This window comes from Oppia nitens, unplaced genomic scaffold (assembly GCF_028296485.1).
Source record: "Oppia nitens isolate AA-2021 unplaced genomic scaffold, nextdenovo-longstitch-racon4-pilon3 scaffold9_pilon_pilon_pilon, whole genome shotgun sequence".
Classification (NCBI taxonomy): domain Eukaryota; kingdom Metazoa; phylum Arthropoda; class Arachnida; order Sarcoptiformes; family Oppiidae; genus Oppia; species Oppia nitens.
Genome location: NW_026533253.1, coordinates 637807 through 665186, shown reverse-complemented (window position 1 = coordinate 665186; position 27380 = coordinate 637807). Strand labels below are relative to the sequence as shown.

The 27380-nt window shown below is 33.0% G+C and overlaps 13 protein-coding genes across 13 annotated transcripts in view; 8 read left to right on the top strand and 5 right to left on the bottom strand.

Moving 5' to 3' along the window:
* Positions 1–728: 728 nt before the first annotated feature.
* On the bottom strand, positions 729–1730 carry LOC128964458 (histone H1A, sperm-like). Its single transcript, XM_054311047.1, has one exon. The coding sequence runs from the start codon at positions 1574–1576 to the stop codon at positions 950–952; it is 627 nt and encodes a 208-aa protein (XP_054167022.1). The 5' UTR covers positions 1577–1730; the 3' UTR covers positions 729–949.
* Positions 1731–1869: 139 nt separating this feature from the next.
* LOC128964890 (histone H2B) lies at positions 1870–2611 on the top strand. The gene is made up of 2 exons (XM_054311545.1): positions 1870–2088; positions 2173–2611. Exons 1-2 carry the CDS (start codon positions 1963–1965, stop codon positions 2419–2421), a joined length of 375 nt encoding a protein of 124 aa, XP_054167520.1. The 5' UTR covers positions 1870–1962; the 3' UTR covers positions 2422–2611.
* A 146-nt stretch (positions 2612–2757) lies between these two features.
* LOC128964505 (protein PTCD3 homolog, mitochondrial-like) lies at positions 2758–5103 on the top strand. Its single transcript, XM_054311118.1, has 6 exons — positions 2758–3093; positions 3152–3197; positions 3275–3343; positions 3411–4299; positions 4384–4522; positions 4600–5103. The coding sequence occupies exons 1-6, from the start codon at positions 2897–2899 to the stop codon at positions 4856–4858; spliced, it is 1599 nt and encodes a 532-aa protein (XP_054167093.1). The 5' UTR covers positions 2758–2896; the 3' UTR covers positions 4859–5103.
* Positions 5104–5629: 526 nt separating this feature from the next.
* Positions 5630–7394, top strand: LOC128964508 (minor histocompatibility antigen H13-like). The gene is made up of 6 exons (XM_054311121.1): positions 5630–5996; positions 6054–6152; positions 6268–6528; positions 6607–6911; positions 6995–7180; positions 7260–7394. Exons 1-6 carry the CDS (start codon positions 5796–5798, stop codon positions 7339–7341), a joined length of 1134 nt encoding a protein of 377 aa, XP_054167096.1. The 5' UTR covers positions 5630–5795; the 3' UTR covers positions 7342–7394.
* A 393-nt stretch (positions 7395–7787) lies between these two features.
* Positions 7788–11837, top strand: LOC128964818 (WASH complex subunit 2-like). The gene is made up of 5 exons (XM_054311458.1): positions 7788–8007; positions 8088–8207; positions 8330–8422; positions 8493–11604; positions 11676–11837. The coding sequence occupies exons 1-5, from the start codon at positions 8002–8004 to the stop codon at positions 11810–11812; spliced, it is 3468 nt and encodes a 1155-aa protein (XP_054167433.1). The 5' UTR covers positions 7788–8001; the 3' UTR covers positions 11813–11837.
* Positions 11838–12307: 470 nt separating this feature from the next.
* On the bottom strand, positions 12308–18288 carry LOC128964679 (cyclin-dependent kinase 11B-like). The gene is made up of 4 exons (XM_054311316.1): positions 18057–18288; positions 16200–17942; positions 14901–14935; positions 12308–14784 (listed from the first exon to the last, which is right to left on the bottom strand). Exons 1-4 carry the CDS (start codon positions 18130–18132, stop codon positions 12385–12387), a joined length of 4254 nt encoding a protein of 1417 aa, XP_054167291.1. The 5' UTR covers positions 18133–18288; the 3' UTR covers positions 12308–12384.
* Positions 18289–19079: 791 nt separating this feature from the next.
* LOC128964678 (intraflagellar transport protein 46 homolog) lies at positions 19080–20155 on the top strand. The gene is made up of 5 exons (XM_054311315.1): positions 19080–19186; positions 19322–19490; positions 19586–19973; positions 20045–20087; positions 20131–20155. The coding sequence occupies exons 1-5, from the start codon at positions 19080–19082 to the stop codon at positions 20153–20155; spliced, it is 732 nt and encodes a 243-aa protein (XP_054167290.1).
* LOC128964834 (mitotic spindle assembly checkpoint protein MAD2A-like) overlaps positions 19167–27380 on the top strand; it is a 43483-nt gene continuing 35269 nt past the window's right edge. Inside the window, exon 1 of the mRNA XM_054311475.1 lies at positions 19167–19172. The gene's annotated coding sequence lies outside the window, so the exon portion shown is untranslated. The remainder of the gene's footprint in view (positions 19173–27380) is intronic.
* LOC128964677 (uncharacterized) lies at positions 20258–21633 on the bottom strand. The gene is made up of 5 exons (XM_054311314.1): positions 21446–21633; positions 21282–21356; positions 20773–21181; positions 20546–20695; positions 20258–20440 (listed from the first exon to the last, which is right to left on the bottom strand). The coding sequence occupies exons 1-5, from the start codon at positions 21526–21528 to the stop codon at positions 20258–20260; spliced, it is 900 nt and encodes a 299-aa protein (XP_054167289.1). The 5' UTR covers positions 21529–21633.
* Positions 21804–24073, top strand: LOC128964676 (probable glutamate--tRNA ligase, mitochondrial). The gene is made up of 7 exons (XM_054311313.1): positions 21804–22141; positions 22204–22314; positions 22391–23260; positions 23334–23442; positions 23529–23698; positions 23760–23854; positions 23995–24073. Exons 1-7 carry the CDS (start codon positions 21902–21904, stop codon positions 24071–24073), a joined length of 1674 nt encoding a protein of 557 aa, XP_054167288.1. The 5' UTR covers positions 21804–21901.
* On the bottom strand, positions 24075–24662 carry LOC128964675 (ubiquitin-fold modifier-conjugating enzyme 1-like). The gene is made up of 3 exons (XM_054311311.1): positions 24540–24662; positions 24353–24484; positions 24075–24272 (listed from the first exon to the last, which is right to left on the bottom strand). The coding sequence occupies exons 1-3, from the start codon at positions 24660–24662 to the stop codon at positions 24075–24077; spliced, it is 453 nt and encodes a 150-aa protein (XP_054167286.1).
* LOC128964835 (N-alpha-acetyltransferase 50-like) lies at positions 24846–26027 on the top strand. Its single transcript, XM_054311477.1, has 3 exons — positions 24846–25165; positions 25261–25400; positions 25500–26027. The coding sequence occupies exons 1-3, from the start codon at positions 25071–25073 to the stop codon at positions 25856–25858; spliced, it is 594 nt and encodes a 197-aa protein (XP_054167452.1). The 5' UTR covers positions 24846–25070; the 3' UTR covers positions 25859–26027.
* LOC128964838 (uncharacterized) lies at positions 26324–27357 on the bottom strand. Its single transcript, XM_054311482.1, has 2 exons — positions 27249–27357; positions 26324–27191 (listed from the first exon to the last, which is right to left on the bottom strand). Exon 2 carries the CDS (start codon positions 27182–27184, stop codon positions 26825–26827), a length of 360 nt encoding a protein of 119 aa, XP_054167457.1. The 5' UTR covers positions 27185–27191; positions 27249–27357; the 3' UTR covers positions 26324–26824.

Below are 27380 nucleotides of genomic sequence, written 5' to 3'. Positions count from 1 at the left end.
TAATTTAAGTAATAAATATAGTAATAAATAAATAAATATTTATTACTAGACATAAATGCATACAAATTACAACAATAAAAATATTTTCACAAACTTTTTTACATAATTATTTTTAAGCATACATTGAAATGTTTTTTATCAAATCTTTTTTTTTAATGTCAATTATACTGTAATTTATAAACTATTAATACATTACTGGCAACTCTAAGGCAAATATACTAATAATTAGTTTTTATTTTAATAAATCAAATAATTTAAACCTTAGGTAATAATAATGTGTTAAATAATTTGAAATATTATTATTGTTAAACAAAATGTCAAATTATAATTATCAAATAAAATTTGTATTACATGTATAAACTCTCATATATTATTAATAACTAAATATTCAACAACAAAAAAAAGTATTCAAATTTAAATAAATAAATCTCTTTTATTTAAGTTATATATTAAAAATTTATAGCATTTAATCAATTTGTCCAATAAATTAGTTGATCGCAGTCTAAATATATATAACTATAAATTTTTTTTTAGTTTTAATACAATACTGATGTCTACAGTAATTAGTTAGTTATTCAGATTAGTATAGCATTAATAATCAATTATTATTTACTGATCTGATTATAATCATTATAACTGTACTGTTATTACTAACAAAAAAAACAAAAATATCGATACATATTAAATATATGATTACTTTTATAAAGTGATTAAACAATCAAATGATGAGACGATAACTTTAATGTATAGAAAGATTGAAATTTAAAAAAAATATACTTTTAGACCAAAAATATGAGTGAAAATGATATGAATAGAAAATGAAAGACAATTAGAAAAAAACATATTATAAGTCAATCCTTTTGGGATCAATCACTTTTAGTGGCCCTAAAAAGGGCCGTTTGTGTGTATCCACAAAATGTGTGATCATTTTGTTTTGTTGGAAATCCATTTATTTGGATGCTTTCGCGGGTTTCTTGGCTGCCGCTGCCTTTGGTTTGGCTGCTGCCTTCTTCACCACCTTTTTCGGTGATTTGGCGGCTTTCACTGCCTTTGCCTTCTTCTCGACGGTCTTCTTGGCCTTTGGGGATTTGGCTTTGATTGCTGCCTTCGGTTTGGCGGCGGCTACAGCTTTCTTTGGCGACTTTGCAGCCTTGGTTTTCTTGGCTGCCGGCGCTGCGGCCTTCTTCTTGGGGCTGGCCTTTGGCTTAGCGGGAGCCTTAGCCTTGGCTGGTTTGGCGGCCTTAGTGGTGGCGGACAGTTTGAATGAACCGCTGGCGCCCTTTCCTTTGGTCTGCGACAGTGTACCGTTGATGACAGCGGCCTTCAAGTACTTTCGGATGAATGGCTGTAGACGATCGACATCGACCTTATAATTGGCGGCGATGTACTTCTTGATGGCCTGAGCTGATGAACCGTTTCGCTCTTTCAGGGTCTTGACAGCGGCAACAACCATCTCGGCGACCGGTGGGTGACTGGCCGGTGCTTTCGGCTTTTTGGCCGCAGCGGTCTTAGCCTTTTTGGCCGAAGCCGTCTTTGATGGAGTAGTGGTGGCAGTGGTAGCTGTAGTTTCAGTCATGTTTGCTATTTTGTGCGGTACGGACACAGAGATAATAAAAACCTTTTGGGATCAAAATAAAACACTGAATTAGTCTTTAGCGCCAAACGTCAGTCGCTTTTATAGCTCTACAGACAAACTGATGTCCAAACTGAATGAACCAATCAATAGACAGTACACTACATACCAGTGCTATAGTTATACACTAAAATACATACAACAGTGTTGTGTTGCAAATACAGTGCTGCCATTGGCTGGTGATTTGGACACCAGTTTCTGATTGGTTTGTGATTTGGACACCAGTTTGCAGAGTATATAAAGAGAGTGACAAACAGTCAGTCATTACATTCATTCGTGAAGTCTTTTAGTTTTATAATTATTTGAAAGTCTCTCTTAAAACTCATACAATGCCTCCGCAACCGAGTGGTAAAGCCGTCAAAAAGGCCGGAAAAGCCCAAAAGGCTGTCAGAGCCGGAGACAAGAAGAAACACCGAAAGAAGAGGAAGGAATCCTTCTCGATCTACATCTATAAGGTATTGTATTAATGATTGACTTGGAATTGATCCCAATTTTACATCAATTGTCTAACTCATTGTCTTGTATTGTATCCATAATAGGTGTTGAAACAGGTCCATCCCGACACTGGTATCTCATCCAAAGCCATGTCGATCATGAACTCGTTCGTCAACGATATCTTCGAACGTATCGCTGCCGAGGCTTCACGTTTGGCTCACTATAACAAGCGATCGACCATCACTTCTCGGGAGATCCAGACCGCTGTCCGACTTCTATTGCCCGGTGAATTGGCCAAACACGCCGTCTCTGAAGGAACAAAGGCTGTGACCAAATATACCTCATCCAAGTAAATGGATTCCTAAGACCACATTGTGTCCCAACAAACGGCCCTTTTTAGGGCCAAAAAATGATTGAACTAAAGGATTGACTTATTTTTGATATTGTCTTTTGATTGTTGATTATTATGTGATCTCTTTTTTTTAAAAATCACTTATTTTTTATGTGTATTTCATCTGATTTTTAGTCATTAAAATAAAACATATTTTTTGCCATTAAATTTAATCTATTAATTGATTGTCTTTTGTTGTTTCATTTGGCGCCTAATTTTTTTTCATGTCTATTGTATTCATTATACATTGGATGGCAGTATTTGGCGGCACCGGTAGTAATACATTACTGTACAGTTTAGTAGGTGTTGTGCCCATACATACTGTACTACTGTATGTGTGCCTCAAGTCATGTGCACTACTATTGGCTATACTATTGAATTGTTATGAAAATTGATTTATGATTTTCGTATAATTTTTTACCTCTTCCTTTGCATCGATGATCATAAACAGTAACCATTTGTGTCTATTAAGACATTTGATACACAGTAGTTGTCGTCACCACAATCGGCGACATCCATCACTGCATGTATGTCGTCGACAACTACTATCAACAGTGGTTAGCGTTGACCGCAACAACAAAAGTGATGAACAAATTAAAGAAGAAGTTATTAAAATACCGAAAAGGATTGAAAGGTTTTGTAAAATCGATTTCAAAACTAATTGATTGATTCGCTCTGTCTTTTGTTAACAGAGGTCCGACCGATATATTGCGGGCGTTGGCCGGAACCGTTCAACGGGTTTGTAGATAACTTTATGCATTAGAGACCAACTAATTGAAAATAAACTAAATGATGTATATGTTAAATATGATCAGGACTTAACTGGTCCCGACTATCGTTTCGTTGACGACCCGTTTTTGACACCACTTAGCAATAATCAAAAGGTTTTTTCTAGTCTTTTGAATTAACGATTGATTGACAATAATCCTATAATTTGTTGTCTGTTTTTAGCGCCTTTTTTCATTGTCTCGCGAATCGGGCAAACGTGCGGCCAAATACGTGTTCGATGAGTTCCCCGAACTATTTATTCGGGACGTTTCAGAGCCGAAGATCGACGCCTTCACATACAAAGAATTGATCGACGAGTCTGTTGTTGTCGACGAGATTGATATACTTCAGTGTATTGCGCGCAAAGAGGTTAACAATGCCATACAATGTTTCAAAAATATGACCAGAGATAAGAAGCCGATGAGTGCCGAAACTGTACAAAAGCTATTAGAATTAGTCTGCTTTTACAACTGCGATGAACCGCCAGATATGGACTTTCTGGTTGAGAAGAGTTACGCCGCCGGAGAAGTGAACAGATCGGCCAATATCTGGAAAGACAATGGTTTTGCCGAACAATTGTTTGCATCGATTGAACAAAAAACTAGTCAAACATATTGTACACTAATCCAGGGTTTAGTCAAGTTTTCGCAGTCAGTAAAGGCCGACCATTATTATAAAGAAGCGAAAGAATTGGGACTCAAACTGAATATCGAGACATACAATGGACTCATAAAAGTGGCGCCAATGCTGAGAGAGTCATCTGACTCGCGTTGGCTATATATGGAGGATGTGTTGAACGACATGAAGTCGTGCGGAGTCAGACCTAATTTACATACAATGAATAATATGCTTGAAGTGGTCACCCGATTCGGTGCAATAGGCTTTTCGCATAAGTTTGCAAAGAAGATACTAAGCGAAATGGTCAACAAAATGGGTATTGAGCCATCATTGGCCACCTATTATCACATATTGAATGTGTTCGCCAAAGACAAGAGTCCTAACTTTCCTATTCTGTACGAAATTATGGATAAAATTGATGGCAAAGAGTTTACAATTTGTGACCTAAATGATGGTATGAATTGTTTTAATTACCGAATTTATTTATCGGGTAATTATAACTATATATTAATAATAATACCCTATATTTGTCTTGTAGTTAACTTTTTTACGACTGCAATGTTTACCTGTCATTCAAAATTAAACGACAAATCAATAGCTTATAGAATACATCGATTGTATTCTTTGGGAAAGAATTCAAAACTAATGGGAAACTTCTTAAATGAAACCAAATATTTGTGAGTTTTGTTTAAGAAAAAAATAATTTTTCGTTTGTCGTAACATTTGTTGTTTGATTTTTTTATAAAAAATTAAGTCAAAGATTTTGTCGCATATTGTGTGCCACTGAAGATGTCGACGTTTTTATGACCGACTTCTACGACAAATATGTACCAAACGTTTACATACCGGAACCGACAACTTTCTTAGAGATTCTGCAGATGATTGAACTGTACGAAGCATTTCGTTATCTACCAAAACTGCGGGAAGACTTTAAAAGTTTTGATTACCGTATAGACCCACATATGCCCTCTCCTGTTATTACAGACATTCAAAAAATACTTGAATTAAATTAATAGTTTTGGGGGTATTTGATAATTCATTAAAATCAACATTTGGTAGGGGGTGGCTATATCTCACTTAGTGTCCCACATTTTCACATATAACCCCTGATGGCCAGGGAGGGGCTATATGCGGGTCTATAGGATACATTGATTATTGGTGAAAAAATCTACTATTAATAAATTTAATTAATAACGACGGGAATTGATTAAATGATTATTTAACTAAACGTTAATTGTAAAGAAAATTATAATAAAAAGATTCGATATATATTATTACAAGACTAATATCATAATGATTTTGCAATTGAAATACCCTAACCTTATTATAACCTTAATATTTATTAAATGACTTAGAGCATTTAAATATTAATTAAAATCATTTATTAAATATTAAGTTTTTACTAATTTTTTTAGTTGGCCACTCTAGTTACGTATATTACAGCATCAATTCGCCACATATGAGGTCTGTTCGATTATATTCAAAACCAAAACAATATTGGCCACACACTAGCACAGTAGTGTATACATTTATATATATATATGCGCGCAATATTAGTGTTTAATGCTTAGGGACGGAGCATAGACAGTGTTACATAGTTATTATACACACGATTTTATTTGTATGTATATATATATTAAGTGTAATCTATGATATAACTATGTGTTTGTGGTGCGTCTACTATTGTTTTGGTTTTGAACAGTTTTATACAGTACAGTGCAATACAAATGTACTGAAAAAAAATATTTTTAGTGCCAAATGTTAAGCCAACCCATAGATTACACGTCAATTGAAAAAACATATATTAATATTCATATATACTGTATATGACTCGTGTATCTCTCTCTCTATCCTATTATAAGCACACATATTGTATTCATTTATTTAATTTAATATTAAATTTATAAATCATTTTTATTTTTGATTACATAACTATTTCTTGTGAAAGTGATGGCCGATTCAACTGTCGAAGAATTAGTTAACAAGATTAACGCGACGATTGGCGAAGCCGTAGTCAATGGCACCGATACCGAAAAGCCGAAAGCCACGACCGAGGGTATGCTCTGCGCGTTTGCCAGTCTAATGATTATGGCATTGATTCCCATTGTCATCGGTGCCAAACGATCAGTTCATTATCATCTGAAACAAAAAGTAATTGACTGACTGATTGTTATCACCATTTGATTAACTTATTATTATTTTTGACAGGAATCGGGCGAAAAGCCGGAAACAATGACCAGCAAAGATGCGGCAATGTTTCCGTTTATAGCCAGCGCTGCACTCTTTGGTCTCTATCTGTTCTTCAAGGTTTGCCATCAATAGTTTATTTTGTTTTTTCTTATATCAATCCAATTGTGTCTTAAAATGAATCAATCATTTAGTTGGGATTTGTTGTGTTTTTTTCTCGACAAAAAAAATCTAGTTTTTCTCCAAAGAGTACATCAATCTATTACTGACCGGATATTTCTTTTTGTTGGGTATCCTCGCATTAGCCCATTGTTTAAGTCCACTCGTCAACCGAATTCTTCCCAAACAATTTCCAGTGATTCCTTATCATCTGATGTTCAATAAAGGCGCCGAAGAAGAGGAACCCGAGTCGCTGATTGACTTTCGTTTCGATACCCGAGACTTTGTTACAGTCGGCCTCTGTTCGGCATTCGGAGTCTGGTATCTCTTACAAAAAGTATTTATTCTTTTACCTTAAGATATTATTTGTCAAAACTATTTTTAAACTGAATTGAATGTATTTTTTTAAAAAAAGCATTGGATCGCAAACAACATCTTTGGTCTGGCCTTTGCCATCAACGGTGTCGAGTTATTACATCTGAATAGTGTCAAAACTGGTTGTATACTATTAGGCGGTCTATTCTTCTACGATATCTTCTGGGTATTTGCCACTGACGTTATGGTCACTGTTGCCAAGTCTTTCGAGGCACCAATTAAGCTGATCTTTCCACAAGACTTTCTAGTTAATGGTGTCTATGGGACCCAATTTTCGATGTTAGGTTTGGGCGATATTGTTATTCCTGGCATTTTTTTAGCACTTTTATTAAGATTTGATGTCAGGTTAGACATTAATTTTTGAAAAAATAAATTCCGATATCTATTTCTTTACCATTAAATAAATCTGTTTACCACCAAAACTATAGCCAACGAAAAGGAAATGTCTATTTTAATACATGTTTTGTGGCCTACATATTGGGAACAGTGTCGGCCATGTCTGTGATGGTCTACTTCAAACACGCACAGCCAGTCCTCCTCTATTTGGTACCACTTTGTATCAGTTTTCCATTAGCCTTGGCTCTGATCAAAGGCGAACTCAAGACTCTCTTGAGGTTTGGACATTGTTTGATAAAAAAAAGTTTTTTTTATATATGATATGATAACAACTTTTTCATTTTAATATACTAATAGCTATGAAGATCATCCATCTGATGACAAGAAAGATATCATCGACAAAAAGTCTTCGACAAAAGTGGCAAAGAAAGCACAATAAGTTTTGACAAAAGCCAACAATAGTATTAAAATAATAAATTAAATATTTATATCTTATATTGTTTTATATACTGAATATTTATTATCTATTTTTGGCGATAAAATACAGTTAATTATTATTATTATTATTATTATTGTCATTTGTTATGCATTTTGTTTTTAAAAAAAAATTATTTATTTTTAAATTAAATAATGAATTATATTTACCGTAAATTAAATAATTTTATTAAATATTCAAATAAAAAGTTTTATTTCCCTTCCCCCCCCCAAAAAAAATTGATTGCATTTTTTTATTGCAATCATTTTATTTACAAATAAAAAAAACCTTTAATTTATGGGGCGTTTTGTATGTTTAGTATTACACTGTGTTTACAATAATATACACAATGTTTTTGTTATGAAAAAATATTGTTATATTTTATTATTAATATAATAATACTGTAATCCCATTGAATCGCATATAATATTGAATTGAATTAATTGTTTGTTTATTAATTAAATTGTAAAACAAGTTGTAATCCAGTAATTGAAATGAAATGTGTTTTTTAATAAACAATTTAATTGTTTGATTGATTGATTGATTGACACGTGTTTTAGTGATCTTTATTTTATTTGTATTGGTGTCACCATTAAATTGGTCCATCAATATATTTCAATTGATATGGAGGTCAGTATTTTTAAAAATAAATATATGAATTAATTGATGAAATAATAATTGGTCTGTGATTTGTTGTGTCCATCAAACAGTCTTCGTCGTCGTCGTCGACCAATCGTTTCGCCGATAGTGAAGACCAACCGATTGGCGACACAAATGTTACCGATTTGTTAGCCAATTGCCCGAAGTGGACACTGAAGAATGACTTGGAGGTATGATTTTAATGGTTATATATAGGATATGTCATGTCATGTCAGACCAGATTTGTTTAGTTTTTTGTTAACTAATAATTATATTATCATATGTTTTGTTTGTTTGTATCATTTGATAACAGCTTTTAACACATTTGAAGACATTAAGTAATAAATTGATTACAAGAACCGAAACAACCAACCAATCAGTCAATTCTCTAGTCTTTAATTCAAAGGTTTATTATAATAATTATTATTTATTTGTAATACTTGTTGTTATTATTTGATGTGATATTTGATCTGCAGATGCATTGCGTAAAAGTCGATAACGCCATCAATGAGTTGCAAATGTTAGCCACTTCTCAGTTCGTCGAAAACCGTGTTTACGACGAAGCCATCGAAGACATTGTTGCCGTAAATAGTGTCCAAAGTGATGAACATATTGTTCAGAAAACTACTAAAGAAGAAAATGATATTTTACCGAAAATCAAAAGTGCTTTAAATATTGGATTAGATTTTCTTTCTCAACGGTTTGATAGTATCTCACAACAAGTGCCACAAAACGATTCCGACGACGAAAACGATCAGATAGTCGAAGGACTTCTTTCGGACACAACTAAAGATGAATATTCAAAACGATTGCTTCCATATCTTATTGGTAGCCAAGAGTTTTTTAGCGACAACTATGTAGGACTTGGCGATGATATCGAAAGTCCTACTACTGTCGATATTATTAATCCAATCGATGATGATCTTCAAAATGAAGTGATTAGTATTGAATCAACATCTGATGATTTTGGTGCTGTTGTCGTCAGATCAAACACTATTGTTAAGGGAACTGATTTGATTGATCACAATCTCAATGATAGTGATGATGAACCAACTGATATCTTTGGGACTATTCATCAAAGTAGAGCAAACCATGCGAATCATAGGCTTAGCAGTGATGATAACGATAGCGATTCTAACTTATTTACCACAGTCTCCGCTGCCACCGTCACAACCACTACCACATCAACTAAAGAAGTAATAGAAGATAATGATAAAGTGATTGAACCGAAGAAACCAACATTTTCATCATTTCACGAACAATTATCGGCAGTTTTGTCTGCAAGAAATCCAGATGTTCGACAAAATTCTGTCATCAGTGATGATAACGAGGAAGAGGTGGTGAAAGTTAAATCTAAAGAATCAATTGCTAATAAAATGCCAACAAATCAGACATCAGTTGGTTCGGACTCGGATACCAGTGATAGTGATTCGATATTTAATGTGAATAAAAATAAACCGCAAATTGAGAAAAAACCGAAACCCAAACCCAAACCTAGAATTCAATCAAAATTATTTGCTAACGACAGTGACGACGACGACTATGCAGATGAAGGTATTTTTGATAAACAAAAAATTAGACAACAAATAAGTGAAACGTTAGCTAAACCTAATAAACCTAAACCGACTACAAGTAAAATAACGGCTAATTTGTCGAATATTTTTAATGATAATGAAGATGACGAAGATGTGGACGACTTGTTCAATAGCATTACTACTAATCAAACTGTGATCAAACCTAAGACCAGAACAGTTGTTAGCAAAGTGGTGACAACGGAAACACCAAATATTGTTAGTAAATCAGATAATAATAAAAAGTTAGATAAAGTTCTGGTAATTAATAATAATAAGAAATCACTGTTTGATGACGACTCTGATAATGACTTATTCTCTGTGATCGCTAAGAAAGATATCAAAACAACAACAAAAGTTGTCGACAAATCACACAACAATTTAATTGAAGAAAAAACTAATTTGTTTAATGATAGTAACAATGAAAATATAGTGAAGAAGAAAACAGAAAAAATAAAACCAAAAGAAAATCCTCTTTTCGATGACATTAATGAAATTAAAACGAGTGATAAACTTGAAGAAGAAGAAGAGTCTTTAGTTAGAGATAATAGCAAAAAACAATTGAAGACCGAAGAGAAATCGATTGTCAATAATGTTGATAAGGAAAGCAAAAAGTCTGAGAAGAAACCATTGATATCTAAGTCATCTATTTTCGATAGCGATGATGAAGAGGACGATCTCTTTAGCTTTAAGAGACCAACAACTGGTGGGGCTATTGATGTCAAAAATAATATCATCAAAAAAGATTTGATTCATAATTCAATAGACAATGAATTTGGTATTAAAGACAGTAGTAATTCTAAGTTAAAGACAACAACAGATTTGTTGGACAATAAAGTTGGACAAAAAATTGACAGTTTATTTGCAACTATTCCTCAAAGTGTGAACAACAATAAACAAACACTTCATTATTCGAGTGAATCAACTGAAAGTGAATCCAATTTATTTAATTCATCGAAAAAAGTCATCAGCAGTAGTGATAACACTGTCAAAACTGAACCAAAACCAATGATTTCTTCTACTAAACCATCGAAACCTTTGTCCATCAGTGACGACGATGAAGACAACGACCACGAGATTACTAACAAATTACCGACACAGAGATCTTTGACATTAGACTCGGACAGCAGTGATAGTGACTCAATATTTACCGCTAATAAGACTCGGCTGACAACGACGACAACTGCAGCCACTAAGTCGCAAAAGTCTATTAATTATAGCAATCTATTTAACGACAACAGTGATAGTGATAAAAATGATAATGAAGTGTCCATTTTTGGCGACGGCGGCAGTAAAGTTGGCAGCATACAGGTTATTAAAGTCGAACAGAAAGTCATCGAACATAAACCTATTATTTCGACCAAACCGAAGACCACAACAACAACCGTTAACAATGTATCGGCAAAATTGACTAATATTTTTACTGAAAACGACGTGGACGGCGGCGATGGTGCTGCTGATGATGACGATTTGTTTGGTAAACTCAAGAATAATATTATTTCCAAATCAAAGATCGTCGAAAATGTGATCTCAAAACATGTCTCGAATGATATAGAAAATAAAAAATCTGAAAAACCGACAATTGTTAAGAAATATTTGTTTGAGGATTCAGATGAAGACGATCTGTTTGGTGGTAATAATATCAACAAAAAAAGTCATAAAATCAAAGAATCTGTTGTTATCGTCGATAAAGAGCTTATAGTTGAAAATACTGGTAATAAAAATAGCGAACAACTCAATAAAATAACTAAAGAGTTTACCACTAATAATAAGTCACAACAGTCTGGTACTGATGTTGTCACTGACGATGACTTTTTAATGAACAAACCGATCGCTACTTTGGCTAACGACGGCCTTAAACACAAAGCAATGCTCGCATCGAAACGCAACAGAAGACCGCCATCGATGAGATTAGCGAAACAAGAAGAAAGACCGCCAGTTGTGGTCATCACTAATAATAATAAAACAAACTCGAGATCTTTGTTTGACTCGGATGACAACGACGATGATAATAATGGTTTGTATTATAATTAATTATCTTTAGAATCATTTATATATAGTATAACTTTATAATTACGGTATATTTAGATTTATTTTCGGCCAAACCATCAAAAGCTAAGCCACAGATAACCAAACCTAAGCCATCATCTGCTGATACGAAACCCAAAACGGTATCCGAAAGTTCGGATCTCTTTGAGGACCCGCTATTCGCTATGCGTTTTTAGCTATAGATATATTAATCTAATAAAATAGGAAATTGTTTTGTTTTTTGTTTTTCGATTTTTTATAGTTTATTAATGTTTTAATTAAATTTTAGAGATTATAAATGTAAATAACATATACAGTAACTATATATTCTAATTTTAAAATTAAATGCTAATAATGTTGTTTTTATTTGATAAATGTATTTAAAAAATATTTATAATTACGAAAATAGATTTTAGCAAAAAAAAGTAAAAAATAAATAAAATAAAAGCAATTATATTTATACTCTATAAATACAATTAGCTGTTATTACAACACCATTAAATGGCATTAATATTTACATACAATTATTATTATCGCAAAAAATTTTGGCCTTTTCTCAATTTTATGGATTACAAAAATGTCAACAAAAAAATAATTTAAACTTACGATAATTTTATTTCATCATAAAAATGCTATTATTATAAATGAAACAAAAAAAATACAAATATTAATTTTTTTCAATTTGCAAAAATAATAGATAATTTCTATATACAAATGATTGAAAATTTTCCCGAAATATTAATATTTTAATAATTTTTTCCTTCAATTCTCAAAACCGGAGGCTAAATCCGCCGCCCTTTGAAGCTTTTCCGTGATCCGGTAGAGTCATATGAAAACCTTGGCTGTTGCTGTCGGTAACCATCAACTTTTCGTAGCCATCATCGCCCAGTTGTTTAGCAAATTGTTTGCCACCGCTCGGCGGTTTCGGACTATGGGCTTTACGGACACCGGCGTTTGCCGATTGTTCACTTTTTGCCGGCCACGTCGGAAACATTGACGGATCAACTGGTAGTGGACTTTCCTTAAAAAAATCATGTTTAAGTGCATCCTCGGCTGTAATACGCCTATCGGGACAGTAGGTTAAAAAACGGTTTAATAAATCGAAACCTAATTTTGTTAGCTTTTGATTCAAACGGTTGTGCATATTATTGTACGGATGATTAGCAAAATTGACTTTTTTGACAAGTGGTAGATCAGAATAGTTTGGCCATATCTTGTCGTTAGGTGTTCCCAAGTCTTTGAATATGGCATTCAACTGATCAATCTCTGACTTTCCCGGAAATAATGGTTTCATTGTTAATAGTTCACCAAAAATACAGCCAACCGACCAAATGTCTATCGGATAGGAATACTGTTTTGTTTGAAGCAGTAGTTCCGGTGCCCGATACCAGAGCGTCACAACAATCGGTGTGTACGGCTTGAGTGGTGAACCGTATTCGCGGGCCAAACCAAAGTCACCCACTTTAAGAATACCCCGATGACTGAGCAACAAATTGGATGTCTTGAGATCGCGATGCAGAATCCAATTGTCGTGCAGATGGGCAACAGCTCGCAACAGCTGCTGCATCAGTGTCTTGACTTCACCCAAAAGGAACGGCTGTTTCATAGTTTCCATCAAACTTTTGAGATCGTGTTCAACAAATTCCATTACTATATAAATCTTATCCATATTAGATCCGACCACTATTTCCCTAACAGTAACAATGTTTTCGTGCTGTGCTTTCAATAGTGTACTGATCTCACGCAAAGAAGTGATGGGAAAACCTTCTTTTTCTTTCTCCATCTTCAATCTCTTGAGTGCAACCGTTTCATTAGTTCTCTTATCTCTGGCCCTATAAACTACACCATAGGTTCCCTCTTCGATACGATTTATACATTGAAACTCTTCGACACTTCGACAACCCTGTATAGCTGGGAAATAGTCGGGCAAATCATCTCTGCCCACTACACCATTGTTTGGCGTCAAATCATCACAATTTCTGGAATTATTGACAGCATTTGATTCAGAATAATAGACAACTTCTTCTTCGATGACTATTCTTGGATTTTCATTAACTTTATTGTCAGTTACTGTTTCTACTACTACTTCTTCTTCTTCTTCTTCTTGATCATCAATATCATCATTAACATCGTCATCATCTATATCTTCATACAGATCAGCTCTATTGTGATCACTTACATCTGATTTTGTCCTATCATTGCTTCTCTCAGAGTTCGTATTCTGTTCTTCGCTAACAATTTCCTCTTCACTCATTTCGACTTCTTGTACTTCGATCATCGCTTTGTACTTCTTTGCCAATTGTTTTGATGTCGACGACGAAACAGTTGCCGTTTCTGTTGCTACTATTTCATCATTTTTATCGTCAATTTTAGGCGACGTCTTACGATATCTATCCCTATCGGATGAGCTGACAAATTCTTTATCTCTGTGATGATGGTGTGAATGTGAATGTCTGTGCGATAACCGATGAGATGACGATGAAGAAGATGTCTGTTGCTGTTCATTGCCTTTCATTTTATTCCATTTATTACCAGCACTTCTCTTATTCTCACTGGAAGCACGTTCTTCATCCAAAACCATCCATCGTTTTGATGGTTTCTCTAAACTTTTGCTTCTACTCGATGTTCCACTTATTTCAATATCAATGTCTTCATCCCGTTGTCGGTGTCTGCTATAGTCATCACCACTTTTACTGCCACTACTTTTATTAGTAGTCTCTTGATATCTGCTGCGATGTCTGTCTTTGTCTTTATGTTGTTTAAGCGGCGATTCTTTCGGCAATCGATGCGATACTGACGACGACGACTTGTCGTCCCGGTATGACTCCCGATGTCTCGATGATGATGAATGACTGACCCTATGCTGTGGCGGCTTAATCTCTAGTCCTTCCTCATGAGTCTCGTCTAAGACATCGTCTTCTTCTTCATACTCATACTCTTCTTCTAACTCCTCGCCAACTGACGAGTTGTGTTCCTCATCGGACACTGGAATAAACTCTTCTTCTGGTGTACGCTCTCTATGTCTTCGTTTATATGGTCTTTCTTCGTCCCGATAACCGCGTCGATGGTCTCTCTCTTTCGTAAATCTCTTGTTATATCTATTGTAGCGATCAATCTCTCCGTCTTCAGACTCACTGCTTCTTATGCTTGAGTTTGACATTTGGCTTAACTATCAATCACTTCTTCACTCAGTGATGGATATGACTGACTGACTGACAGTCAGAGCAGTGTCTGAGATATAATCACTTCCGCACTGATATATCAAACCAAAACACATACACAAACATAAAGTGTCACCTCTTCGCTGGCGTTGATCTGATCTTTAAATAACTTTTTTGTTTGAAAATAAATCACAAAACAAAACAAAAAAATAAAGCATTTATTTAACCAAAAAAACAAAAACAAAACAATTTTTATGACACTTGTGTTGAATGACTGCCAATAATAAGTAAATTTCAATCAATTTCAATACAGTCTTAAATTTTATCTAAAAAACAAATCAAATCAATGCTAACCAATCAATTGATTTGATAATACATTTTATTTTTTTAGTACTAAATAATTGATTTGTATTTTAAATTTTAAATTTTTTAAATATTTCAATCAATATTTTACCGGTAATTGCTTTTATAACTAATTAAATATAAACGTAATGTAAATTCAATTTATTTATTACATACACACAATGTATTGCTTTAATAAACATGTTTTTATTATATAAAATAAAAATTTATATAACGTTACTGTATTTTTTGTTGAGGGGATTATAAATATATTTACTTATTATATATACTGTTGGGAGACATTCAAACAAAAAATAGGGGTTTATATTGTTTGTGCCATTTAGTAACGTATTGTATGAATATAAAAGTAATTTATATATACAAAAAAATTATTATATCATAATTAAAACGATTGTTGCAATAGTTTTTTTTGTTGGCAAATAAATTATTATATGGTTTTATAGTTATAGTAATATAAGTAGTGTTTTTTAATTGAATCATTCAATTTGAATGCCAAATAAATTTTTTTGTTTTATTAATTTTATGATTTTAGGCAAATATTTTGATCACATATAATAATAATAATAATTATAATAATCAGCCAAAATGTGTTTATCGTCTACTTTTTATATCTATTATTAAATTTGAAATATTTAGCAATAAGCCAAACACAATAATTATTGCTTAAAATAACCTTTTTTTTAAATTACAGTAAAGTAAAGTATCATAAATGAATTGTAAAAAATAGATATATTAAATTTTAAAATATATCTATAGGTTATTATATAATAATTATCTTACAAAACATTATAAAACTATTACAATTAGAAATATTTTACAAATAGATTTTACAAACAATAGAAATTACTTTAATTTCACATAAATATTGACTGAGAAAAATATAAATTTACTTTTTTTTAATTGATATAATAATTTCTTTTCTATACATAATTTAATTGCAGTTTATAATAATAATAATGTTATTAATATTACTACTATTATTAATAATTTATATACAAATATTGTTTTTTTAATACCGATATATAAATTATAATTTTTTTTTAATAATTACAAGATTAACGTTTTCTGCCCTTAGATTTGGGTCGCGTAGAGCTACCGGAGCTCTCATTGTTGGGCGGTGTCTGGACAACGATATGTCCGCCGGCAATCTCATCGCGTGTTTCATCTGATACTGTCTTCAACTTTTCTTGTGTTTCCAAAAAAAACATCAGATCCCTGACCTGTTCCTGTAAATCCTTTAGCTCTTTATCTTTACTATCCTTAAGCTCTTTGAGCTGTACTTCGGTTTCAGTAATTCTCGATTGCCATCCCATTTGATTTTCCCGAAGACAAGCATTCAATTCTTTTTCCTCTTTCAGTTCTGTCTGAAGTTTGTTCAGTTTGGTCGACAAATTAACAACTTTTTTATCTAAACTTTGCTTCTCTTTTGTAATTATTGTCAATTTCTCTCGCAGTTCATCCCGTTCTTCACATATAATCTTATTCTTTTCAATTACTTCGTCGATCTGTCGGTGAGCGTCTGTTTCAATCCGATTCAATGTTTCTTCGAAATAGTGTCGTTGAGCCTCCAATTGGTTGGTCAACAAATAGGTGTACTCTAACTGAACCGAATCAATCTTTTCGTCGCTATTAAACTGATTGCACTCCACTTCTACAGGTTTTCCGTCTTTGTTTTGCAACAATCGATGGACATAATTATCGCCGGCATAATCCCAGACCCGGTTATTTGATCCCAATTGCATGGCATACGTGTGCTGAGTTTCCTGATAGTGTTTATAGGCGTGACCTTCGTTATAGCGGCCGCAACCAATGTGGCCGCAAATCAAACAAATCCAAAGTGTGTCCTGTTGTGAGGCCTGTGAACCGCATTCAGAGCATCGATTGTCGGGTATGAGTTCCGGTGTTTGACAGTATCGACACACCGGACAACTACTGTCGCCCCACTTGTCCAGACATCCGCTATGAAAGGAATGATTACACAGAATAGTGAGTATACCCTCCACTGATTCGTCCATACGTTCGAGACAAACGGGACAAGTGGGCAGTTCGGTAAATCCGGCCACTGTTAGAACTGATTCTTCAGATTCTTTAATAGTATCGATGTGAGCCACAAACACTATGTGACAGATGTCGGGTTCAATTGAGTTAAATGGGACGCCATTGAAGGCGTTGTAAAATTCATCGGCACTTCTTTGATTAGAGAACTTAATCAAAACCATGTATTGATTGGGTTTATTGTCGCGAATAATCCGTATGTGTTTGATGTCTGAATTGACGGCCGCCGTGAACTGTAGTACGTCATGTATGGTCATTGTCGCCGGAACTGACAAAATACATACCATTTCGCTTCTTTCCGACTCTTCACTCAATGGAGTCATTTTGTTTTCCTTATATAAATGAAGAATACCTTTTGTCACTTCCACAAAATGATTGCCAGAATAAAACTGGATCTGATTGAGCGATGCAATCGACGACAATGATTTCCGATCGCCAACTGGCAAACCAACGGCTCCGTCGATTGTCACTTCGGGCGTCGACTCTTTACTAGACGTCGACGACATCATCGATGTCTGTCTGGACATCATTTTCGGCTCGTTATTGTACGACTCGATGGAAATGTCGTGCAATTCACGACTGCCTCTGTGTTTCGGTTTTTGATTGCTAACAGACTGATCATTGCCGACGGCAGTGGCCGCTGAATGATCGCCAACAACACTGGTAACCAATGACTTCGGTGATGTACTTAATAAGCTGTTAATATTATTGTTGTCCACAGACATGGATTTATTGGCAAACTTTGAAGCTTTTTTGATTCAAACAAATAAGAGATAAATTTTTTAGTTGTCTTCATATATATGATAATCAATCGGTGGTCAACTGTTATGTCATTTCTTTCAAGAAATTTCTTATTCATTACCTTTGAATTGGATATCCGTTGAGATGTCGTAGTCGTCGTGCAATTCAAGTCTTAATGAAATCAATGAGACGGACATCTCTTCATACCATAAATCGGTAACAATTTAGATGACATTCAACTGTCGATTGAAAAACACATTTACATTGTTTGACACAAATGTTGAAAAAACATATGACTTCTGTATTATTATTATTCACTGATTCACTGTTTGTTTGTTTGTTTGACTCAATATTTTACTATTAATTGTAAGCATTGACTAAAAGATGGCAATCATTATATATATTACACACAATAAGTCAAGTATTGAATAGATTAGGAAATAATTGTAATAACTTCAAGAATATTCTTAATAATATACATTACTATATATTTTATTATATATATATAGTTTGGCACCGATTAATAACTTTTAATATTAAGTATTTTTTTATTAAACTATTATATAAAAGATACTATAATTAATAAATTTTTTACAGAATTTACAAATTTATTAGAATTACAATTAATTATTATTAAATTAAATATTAAAAAAATAATTATATACAAATAGAGAAAACAAATTAATATTTTTAACAATATATATACATATTATATTTAACAACTCAAACGATCACTTAATAGTTACTTCTAATAATTTTCAAACAGTTAATTATAGTAAATAATTTTCTAATATATATTAATAACATGAAATTATTATTTATTTATTTTTATAAAAATAAATAGTATATACAGAATATGAAAATAAATTTTTAGTATATTGTAATAATAATAATAAATTGTTATGACTATAAAAAAAGTTTTTATTTGTTTTGAATTTTAATGATCAATCATTGATCACCATAGAAATGCATCGATTTGTATTCACAAACACACAATAAAATATTTAAGATATCTATTGTTTAATTTTAACAATTATTGTATTTAAATGCAATTTTATTTTATTTATTTTTTTGAAATAATATAATTTATATATTTGTAATTATTTTAAACCTAATTAATTTACAATAACAACAACAAAATCAAATGGAAAAAGAAGTCGAAAAGATTCCGCCGATCAATAGTTCCGACGGTGAAGACAATGATGACGACGACGAAGACGATGATGAAGAGAAAAAAGTTTCTTACGAGGGGTTAATAATTTAAAAAAAAAATAATTATCTTAACTATTAATAATTATATGTTTAAAATGAAAAGAAAATAAAACAATTAGATTTAATTTTTTAAAAAATATTTTTTGGTAAAAATAATAATAATTACTTTTTCAGTGCTTATGATCCGCAAGACTACGAATCGTTGAATGTATCGCAAGAATTGAAAAATATATTCAGTTATATAACATTATATTCGCCGCAAACTATTGAATTGGAAACCAAACTCATGCCCTTTATTCCCGATTTTATTCCCGCTGTCGGCGATGTCGACGCTTTCATCAAAGTTTGTTACACCAAAAATATATATATTTTCATTAATTAATTACCGATTAATTAATTGTTTCTTGTTTTTGAATTTAAATTAATTAATTTTTTTAGGTGAGAAGACCCGATAATAAAGAAGACACGTTAGGCCTAACAGTTTTAGATGAGCCGAGCGCTACCTCGCAATCGGATCCGACTCTAATGAGTCTCAAATTGAAAGCCATTTCCAAAGATATCAAAGTATCTGATGAATTGGATACTTTGGTAAAGACTGCTAACTCAGCCAAAGATATTGATTTATGGATTGATAATATCAATCATTTGCACGAAACAACTGCCAGTACGTCGACATCGGTAACACTCTTACACAGCCATCGGTTGCCAGACATCGAGCAACTGATGCAAGAATGGAGTGAAGAGTTCGAAGCCTCACTTAATGTCAACTCATTGCCGACACCTGATCTCGATTGTTCTCTCGAGGATTATATCAATATTATCTGTGGTATAATTAATTTTAAAAAAAATAATTAAAGATATTGTATTTTATTGTTATTTTTGTATACAATTTATTAGCAATTTTGGATATACCGGTACATTCATCGAAAATAGCATCATTGCATCTATTATTTAATTTATACAATGAGTTTCGCAATTCACAGGTATTTTATTTATTTACTCAAATAAGTATTTTAAATAAACTAATTTCAATTTTATTGATTTATGTTTTTTAAAAAAATGATATCACAAAATAATTAAATAAAAAAAAATTAATCTTTTTTTGAAATGTTATTTCGGACAGCATTTCAAGCGATACGTTTGAATAAATTCGTCACAATTGTTGATAATTTTTGACATTTTATCCTTATTTTTGGCCAACTTTTCCGTACGTATTGTCTGATATTTTTCCATCAAATTGTTAATTGTAGTCAATTTTGTTGATATTTTCAAACTGTTTCTCAGCTCTTTTTCCTAATATTTTTGTTGTTGTATAACAATAATAATAATAATAAAATAAATAATTTGCAAACAAAACATAAAATCAAATATCTTATTCAAAAAAAATAATATCATTACAACTTTGTGTGGCACGACTTCAATGTGTGGATCAGATTGTGTTAACGACTTGGATAGCAGATCCAAATCAAAGTTAATGCTAACAGGTTTAACAACTTTGAGTTCATATAAATCATTGATAACATAATTAATACTTTCAACCAATTGGTTCTGCAATTGTGTGATAATTATGAATAAATAAATGCAATAAAACAAGTGGCAAACAAATTCAATTAACTGATACTAACAATTTCCTCGACAAAGTGTCGCCAATTGGTTCCGTAACCATTGCTGTTGTTGTGATTATCGTTCAAATTGTTCAAATCATTTGATCGCATTATATCCGATGAATGAAACAACTTATCATTTGAATCGATGACAGCATTGATCGCCAATAGATTTGTTTGCAATTGAGTGCCATATTTATTCTTCAGCGATATCTTTTCGCAGACATCCACCAACAGTGTCGACAAAAACAGTTTGTGTTCATTGTGTGACACTTTCGACTGTTGACAGTTGCGTTTCAATTGTTCGGCGGTAAACTCGTTGCGGACCGAATTTACCCGCAATTCAATACTGTCGACATTGGTCTTCACGTTACGTATCTCTTCTTCGAGAAGAACGGAATCATTGAAAAGTTTAATTGATTGACCATTTCTTTTAGGGGATAAACAAAAAAAAAAGGAAAGACATATCATATGTCATTAAAATTGTCAGTTTTTTTATGCAACTTATGATCTGATAAATGGATCAATACTCTTGAGATTTGATGAATTCAGACATATATGTCAACAACTTCTTAAACGACAATCCGTTTTTGGTCCGCAAACAACTGCAACAACAAAAAATAATAATTTGTGTCAAGTCTTAAGCTATTTGTGTTTTTTTGTGGATCAGATCCCAGAAGTGACAATAACTTACTTAAATGATTCTTTGCTGTTCACAACTTTTACATTCAACTCCCGTTCGGACCATTCGGTTAACTGTTCTTCCAATTGGTTCATAACTGTTGTCTTCAGCGAAGATAATCACAAATTGATTTCAAATTTGATTTGACATTCAAAGCAAATATTGTTTTTTATTTCTGTATTAAGTATTCAATAAAAATTTGCGCCAAATATTGTAATATAAATTGAAGTCATAAATAATGTCCAATAATTGACAAACATTTGTGAGGAGTTTGTGTTATAACTTATATTAGAAACTCAATTAAAGTGACAAATACTATGCAGACGTTATTTTTGAACAAAATGTATTACAGTATAAATTTTTTGAGGCAATCATTACATAATAATAACAAACAAACAACTCGTGGATCAACTTCTTTAGCCAATAATCTGTTTTTCTTAGTGGTTGACATCACTAGAAAAAAAGATAATGTCGTCATTTTTCGGCCAAAGAAACGTGTATTTATTGCGAAAATATTTGCATCCTCAACGTTGTATTGTCACCCGTCGGCGACTACTGTCCACCAATCGTGATGTGGTTCGCGTCCGATTTGGTCCGTCGCCGACCGGTTATCTTCATTTAGGTGGTTTGCGGACAGCATTTTTCAACTATTTGTTTGCCAAACAACATCATGGTAGTTTTATTTTGCGCATCGAAGACACGGATCAAGTTAGGTGACGATTGTCTGTGTGTTTGATGTCTGTCAGCGCTAAATGTGTTTTGCATTTTAGGACAGAATAGTTGCCGACTCTCTACAGAATATCGTAGACATGTTATTGTGGACAGGATTGGTACCCGACGAAGGACCGCACGTTGGCGGCCAATACGGACCATATTTGCAGGTTTATCGACAGCAATAATTGCCCGACAAATTTATTTTATTGGTCTTAAAAACGTATGATTTACGGTAATTCATAGTCTCAACGAACCGAACTCTATCGGGAAATGATTGACAAATTGTTGGCCACTCCTGTTGTTTATCGATGTTTCTGTTCGGAGATGCGATTGAATTTACTTCGGAAAGAACAGCTGAAGAATCGAGAGACTGTTAAATATGATAACCGATGTCGACATTTGACGCAAAAAGAAATCGATGAAAAGTTAGCCAACGGTGACAAGTTTACGGTTAGACTTAAACTGAAATCAGGTTCAGTGACATTTGATGATTTAGTTTATGGTCGTCGATCGTTTGACTTATCGATGACCGAATCGGATCCGATTTTGATGAAGAGCGACGGATTGCCTACCTATCACTTTGCCAATGTTGTCGACGATCATCACATGAATATTACTCATGTGTTGAGAGGCGCCGAATGGCAAGTCTCGACACCGAAACATCTGATGCTTTACGAAGCGTTCGGTTGGACTCCGCCTGTGTTCGCACACTTACCGCTACTACTCAACAAAGATAACACTAAACTATCTAAAAGACAAAACGATATCCGAATTGATTACTATAGAGATCACGGCTATTATCCGGAAACATTGTTAAACTTTTTAACCACTTTTAGTTCGGGTTTTACCCATCGAACCACCGAAGATACAGTCGACAGACTTGACGATCTGACCAAAATGTTTAGCATTGAACGGGTTAACACCAATCACGGAAAGATTGAAACCGAAAAACTTAAATTATTAAACAGATATTCAATATATTGGTATCTGAATAATGGTTACGAAAATAAATTGATCGATGAATTGAAATGTTTACTTAAAGAGAAATTTGGATCAACTAATGAACTAAATCTTGATGAAAATTATCTATTGTTTTTAATTTCGTGGAGTAAAGTAATTATCTTTAATCCAATGATTACCATTTGAAATGATGTTAATTATTATTACAACATTTGTTTTCTTAAAGGAAAGAATATTTACATTGAAAGACCTATTAAGTGAAGAGTTCTTGTATTTGTGGAAAGTTCCCGATTTTAGTTGGAATGTCAATCAAGTGGCCACAGCTGAGGAATGCGGTATAGATTTTATTTCATTTTAATTTACTAATGTTTTTATATAACTATATGATAATTTTTTCATATTTACGGTATGATATAAACAGCTAAAGTATTGGAAACAGTTATATATCTATTGGAAAATTTGAATGAAAACGATTGTAATGCTAAATATATTTATGAAATAATTCGCAATGAATTTAATGACAAATTTGTAAATGTTATAAAATTCAAAAAGTTTATGAAAATTTTACGCCTATCGCTAACTAATATTGAGGTAACTTTAAATTATTATTATAATAATAATCGGTAAACTAAAATATTGCAATCAATTATAGGCCGGTTCACCAATAGGTGAGACTGTGGTATTATTGGGTAGGAATCGGTCCATAGATTATCTTAAAAGTGCTATAAGTTATATCAACACATATCGGTAAGTAAAATAATTTACAAAATATTTTTTTTTTTAAATAACAAAACATATATTTATAAAAACACCCAAAAAATTGATAACTAACTGATAAATACTAATCATTCAATTTGTTTCTCTTTGACCAAACCTTTCACTATTAGATCGGGTACTTCAACGGCCAGCCAGGGACCCAACTATTCAAATAATGATACAAATATAAGCATTAATAATAAAATTTAGTTCAATTAAATAGTAGACGAGTGTGACTAACCCCGAGTGCCATTGCGTGTGCGATACCAAACTTCGGTACATTTCGGGCCCACAATGGCTTGAAGTGATCCGATGTGCATATCTTTCCTCCCCTATACATCTTCGCTGTTTTTCCGTCCAATTCTGGAATGGCTATCTCGGGAGCTGTTGTCGGATATGTGACCGGAATCTAAGTGAGTGTTACGGTAATTACAAAGATCAAAGGGTCAAATCAAGTGATCAAAATGGATGTGTCTACTGATATCTTACATCAAACTCGATCTCAAATTCATATTTGATTAGCTCATGAATGAACCAACACTTGCCGAACCATTTGGTGCCATCTTTATTGGACTCGAGTCGGAACCAATCGTTATCATTATCTTTGTTTTGTTGGACATACTAATTAGTGGATCTAATGGTTAAATGATTACTAAATGATGTCCTGTAGGCAAACCTGAATAAGCGACTGATATTCCTCTTTAAGCCGTTGCGGCCACGAGTCGCGATCCCGTGGACCAGCTTTTGTCTTCATCAACGGTATACTGCCCAATGTCTTCTTGGTCTTATCGTCTGCCATCTCATATACCACTGTTAGATGTTATGGTTTGTATTACGATTGGATCCGATTATCACTACTAATCAAACAAAAAAAGTTCATCAATTGAAATGTCAAACCAAACAGTTGTTTACAAAAAAAAAATTATTTATTTTCTAAAAACCTATACACGTGTGCATTGGAGTCGTCCACAAACACAGTGACGGGGTCTACACAGGGGCTGATGTAACAGTGTTTATGACAATAATTGTGTTTTGAGATATAACACACCGTTTTGTTTTTGGTGCGAAAACTCATTGTTTTGTCCACAATATTGTTAAGTCTCAATCACTTTAATTGGTCCCACATTTTAGTGTTGTTGTTGAGGTGTGATCTTTGTTTCGATATCATCGTTAGATTAGTTATTGTTGTTGTTGTTGTGTGTAAGGTATGGCAGTCCCGACAACACTGATGGACATCCAGAACAGCGAAAACTTTCGGACCAATGAAGAGCCAAAGTTTCGGTCGCGAGTCAACAAAATCAAGTGAGTTGTCTGTCTGTCTGTCTGTCTTCAGATGAATATTCTAGTCTTCAATTGTCTTAATCATTAACTCTTTATTTCTGTGATTTTCACTCCAGAGTCGGTCGCATCGATTTAGGAGAAGTGACACCGCATAACATTAAACTACTTCGCCGACTAAATCAAGTAATATTTCCGGTCAGCTATAACGACAAGTTCTATAAGGATGTGTTAGAGGCCGGCGAGTTGGCCAAACTTGGTATGTCTCGGGGGGTTATTTTTGACAATTTTTTATAGTGTGTGTCCATATCTTTACTGATTTGATTACTTTCTCCCCTCCACTTTCCCCCACCAAAAGCCTACTACAATGACATTGTTGTCGGTGCCGTCTGTTGCCGATACGACACATCCGATAACAGCCGTCGACTATATATCATGACATTGGGTTGTTTGGCGCCATATCGGCGTCTGGGTATCGGTTCCCAAATGGTCGAACACGTACTAAAGATTGCCGAACTGGACGATGCATTGGACAGTATTTTCCTACACGTTCAGGTCAACAACGACGGTGCCATTGATTTTTATAAGAAGTTCGGCTTCGAGATTGTCGAAACCAAAGAGCATTATTACAAGAGGATAGAGCCGGCAGACGCACACGTACTGCAAAAGACATTGAAAAAGGGCCGCAAAAGTCAAAAGTCAGGCGAAGACCAGTGAATGAAGTGAAGAAAGGTCTCAAATCTACAATTTTTTTATAAGTTATATATAGATTAAGATATTCTTTATTATTATAAACTATTGTTTTAATTATTATAATTCATTTGATTGTATTGTGTGTGTGAAGTACTTTGCGGTATATTTTTAAGATTTATTTTAATTTTTGTTTTATAATCAAATCTACCGGTAATAAGACATTCAAAATTTATTACACTCTGTATTCAAAACAAACAATTTTTTTGATTATTTTTAACGATCAAAATATTGGTTTTTTATATAAATAAATTCAAAGTCAATGACTGATTTGTCAGTTTTATGTAATTATTTTTATTTTATTGCTTTTAATATCACTTTTTATAAGTTATTTCTATATAATTCGTATATACAACACTAATTGTATTGTAGCAAAATTTTTAATAATAATATTACTAATATTATAAAATAAATATCACTACAAATTGTATAATAAAACTAATTGGATGCATTATACTTAACATAAAATTATAATAGTTTTAAATACAATCTTAACAACAATAATAATAATATATACAATTAAATTAGTAATAAGCATCTAATTTAGTTATGAAATTGAGTTATTTTTTAAATATAAAAAAGCGTAGACATAGTGTGCTTGACTTGAAATTATAACTTATAGTATATAATAATAATAATATATAACTATATAACAATAGTAATAGAGATTACCGGTAAAATAATAAATCTTTAAATATAACATAAAAAATAATTTGGTAATCATTTTAAATCATAAACTTAGTTTAAATTGATTTTGAAAAAATAAAATTATAATCAAATTGCAAAAATAACTGAAAAATCATATCAGCTTTTAAATTGGGGTTTAAATAATTGTTTTTTTTTAAAAAAACATTTTGGAGATAATTATTAATAATAATAATAAAGAAGTCATTGGATGACCCAATTGTGGTGACAATCAATCAAATCAAATGCTTATAAATCTAATCGATGTCTGTATTCTTTCTCCATTTCGGGTGTAAATCTGGCCCGACATACGGGACAATTCAATTGCTCTATGAACCACTTCTTGATGCATCCTCTATGAAACAGGTGTCCGCACGGCAACAGTTCCAGCGGTGCCGACCATTCCGTACAACAGATGACACAATGATTGGACGGCTGCGGCGGTATCGCCGAGTAAGTGGCTTTTGGTCGTGTTTCGCGTGAGTCCTGGTGTCTGTGTTGTCGTTGGTTTTGGTTTCGTTGATATTCTTCGTAAGCCCACATCGCAAACATAATGACTGCGCCGCCAATAGCGGCCACACTAGTGGCCACCAGACCGACGTTAACCATAGTGTGTCTGTGTATTGAGATTTAAATTTTAATGAAATTTATTTGCAGATCAACTGATAATCACTGTTTGGTTTTGTTTTTCACTATAAGTCAGTCATCAATGTCTGACTCCGTCTGTCTGTTAGTCTGTTGTCAAGTGATTCATACGTTTGTCTCAAAAAAAAAACTATTAATAAAAACAAATCATTAATTCATT

What these genes read in the sequence shown, in the direction of transcription:
- LOC128964458 (XM_054311047.1), bottom strand. Translation starts at nt 1,576, where the DNA reads ATGACTGAAACTACAGCTACCACTGCCACCACTACTCCATCAAAGACG.
- LOC128964890 (XM_054311545.1), top strand. Translation starts at nt 1,963, where the DNA reads ATGCCTCCGCAACCGAGTGGTAAAGCCGTCAAAAAGGCCGGAAAAGCC. An exon ending in TCTCGATCTACATCTATAAG is followed by an intron (nt 2,089 to 2,172) that starts GTATTGTATTAA and finishes TATCCATAATAG; the next exon opens with GTGTTGAAACAGGTCCATCC.
- LOC128964505 (XM_054311118.1), top strand. Translation starts at nt 2,897, where the DNA reads ATGATCATAAACAGTAACCATTTGTGTCTATTAAGACATTTGATACAC. An exon ending in CACTTAGCAATAATCAAAAG is followed by an intron (nt 3,344 to 3,410) that starts GTTTTTTCTAGT and finishes GTCTGTTTTTAG; the next exon opens with CGCCTTTTTTCATTGTCTCG. An exon ending in TTAAATGAAACCAAATATTT is followed by an intron (nt 4,523 to 4,599) that starts GTGAGTTTTGTT and finishes TAAAAAATTAAG; the next exon opens with TCAAAGATTTTGTCGCATAT.
- LOC128964508 (XM_054311121.1), top strand. Translation starts at nt 5,796, where the DNA reads ATGGCCGATTCAACTGTCGAAGAATTAGTTAACAAGATTAACGCGACG. An exon ending in GTCTCTATCTGTTCTTCAAG is followed by an intron (nt 6,153 to 6,267) that starts GTTTGCCATCAA and finishes AAAAAAATCTAG; the next exon opens with TTTTTCTCCAAAGAGTACAT. An exon ending in TCTGGTATCTCTTACAAAAA is followed by an intron (nt 6,529 to 6,606) that starts GTATTTATTCTT and finishes TTTTAAAAAAAG; the next exon opens with CATTGGATCGCAAACAACAT.
- LOC128964818 (XM_054311458.1), top strand. An exon ending in CACTGAAGAATGACTTGGAG is followed by an intron (nt 8,208 to 8,329) that starts GTATGATTTTAA and finishes ATTTGATAACAG; the next exon opens with CTTTTAACACATTTGAAGAC. An exon ending in CTCTAGTCTTTAATTCAAAG is followed by an intron (nt 8,423 to 8,492) that starts GTTTATTATAAT and finishes TTTGATCTGCAG; the next exon opens with ATGCATTGCGTAAAAGTCGA.
- LOC128964679 (XM_054311316.1), bottom strand. Translation starts at nt 18,132, where the DNA reads ATGTCCGTCTCATTGATTTCATTAAGACTTGAATTGCACGACGACTAC. An exon ending in CAAATCTAAGGGCAGAAAAC is followed by an intron (nt 14,936 to 16,199) that starts GTTAATCTTGTA and finishes AGTTATTTAAAG; the next exon opens with ATCAGATCAACGCCAGCGAA. An exon ending in GCGAAGAGGTGACACTTTAT is followed by an intron (nt 14,785 to 14,900) that starts GTTTGTGTATGT and finishes AGTGATTGATAG; the next exon opens with TTAAGCCAAATGTCAAACTC.
- LOC128964678 (XM_054311315.1), top strand. Translation starts at nt 19,080, where the DNA reads ATGGAAAAAGAAGTCGAAAAGATTCCGCCGATCAATAGTTCCGACGGT. An exon ending in TTATATCAATATTATCTGTG is followed by an intron (nt 19,974 to 20,044) that starts GTATAATTAATT and finishes ACAATTTATTAG; the next exon opens with CAATTTTGGATATACCGGTA. An exon ending in TCATCGAAAATAGCATCATT is followed by an intron (nt 20,088 to 20,130) that starts GCATCTATTATT and finishes CGCAATTCACAG; the next exon opens with GTATTTTATTTATTTACTCA.
- LOC128964677 (XM_054311314.1), bottom strand. Translation starts at nt 21,528, where the DNA reads ATGAACCAATTGGAAGAACAGTTAACCGAATGGTCCGAACGGGAGTTG. An exon ending in GAATTCATCAAATCTCAAGA is followed by an intron (nt 21,182 to 21,281) that starts GTATTGATCCAT and finishes ATCCCCTAAAAG; the next exon opens with AAATGGTCAATCAATTAAAC. An exon ending in GACACTTTGTCGAGGAAATT is followed by an intron (nt 20,696 to 20,772) that starts GTTAGTATCAGT and finishes ACACAATTGCAG; the next exon opens with AACCAATTGGTTGAAAGTAT.
- LOC128964676 (XM_054311313.1), top strand. Translation starts at nt 21,902, where the DNA reads ATGTCGTCATTTTTCGGCCAAAGAAACGTGTATTTATTGCGAAAATAT. An exon ending in GGCCACAGCTGAGGAATGCG is followed by an intron (nt 23,443 to 23,528) that starts GTATAGATTTTA and finishes TGATATAAACAG; the next exon opens with CTAAAGTATTGGAAACAGTT. An exon ending in TATCGCTAACTAATATTGAG is followed by an intron (nt 23,699 to 23,759) that starts GTAACTTTAAAT and finishes AATCAATTATAG; the next exon opens with GCCGGTTCACCAATAGGTGA.
- LOC128964675 (XM_054311311.1), bottom strand. Translation starts at nt 24,662, where the DNA reads ATGGCAGACGATAAGACCAAGAAGACATTGGGCAGTATACCGTTGATG. An exon ending in AATATCAGTCGCTTATTCAG is followed by an intron (nt 24,485 to 24,539) that starts GTTTGCCTACAG and finishes TCCACTAATTAG; the next exon opens with TATGTCCAACAAAACAAAGA. An exon ending in AATTTGAGATCGAGTTTGAT is followed by an intron (nt 24,273 to 24,352) that starts GTAAGATATCAG and finishes ACACTCACTTAG; the next exon opens with ATTCCGGTCACATATCCGAC.
- LOC128964835 (XM_054311477.1), top strand. Translation starts at nt 25,071, where the DNA reads ATGGCAGTCCCGACAACACTGATGGACATCCAGAACAGCGAAAACTTT. An exon ending in TCGCGAGTCAACAAAATCAA is followed by an intron (nt 25,166 to 25,260) that starts GTGAGTTGTCTG and finishes TTTTCACTCCAG; the next exon opens with AGTCGGTCGCATCGATTTAG. An exon ending in CGGCGAGTTGGCCAAACTTG is followed by an intron (nt 25,401 to 25,499) that starts GTATGTCTCGGG and finishes CCCCACCAAAAG; the next exon opens with CCTACTACAATGACATTGTT.
- LOC128964838 (XM_054311482.1), bottom strand. Translation starts at nt 27,184, where the DNA reads ATGGTTAACGTCGGTCTGGTGGCCACTAGTGTGGCCGCTATTGGCGGC.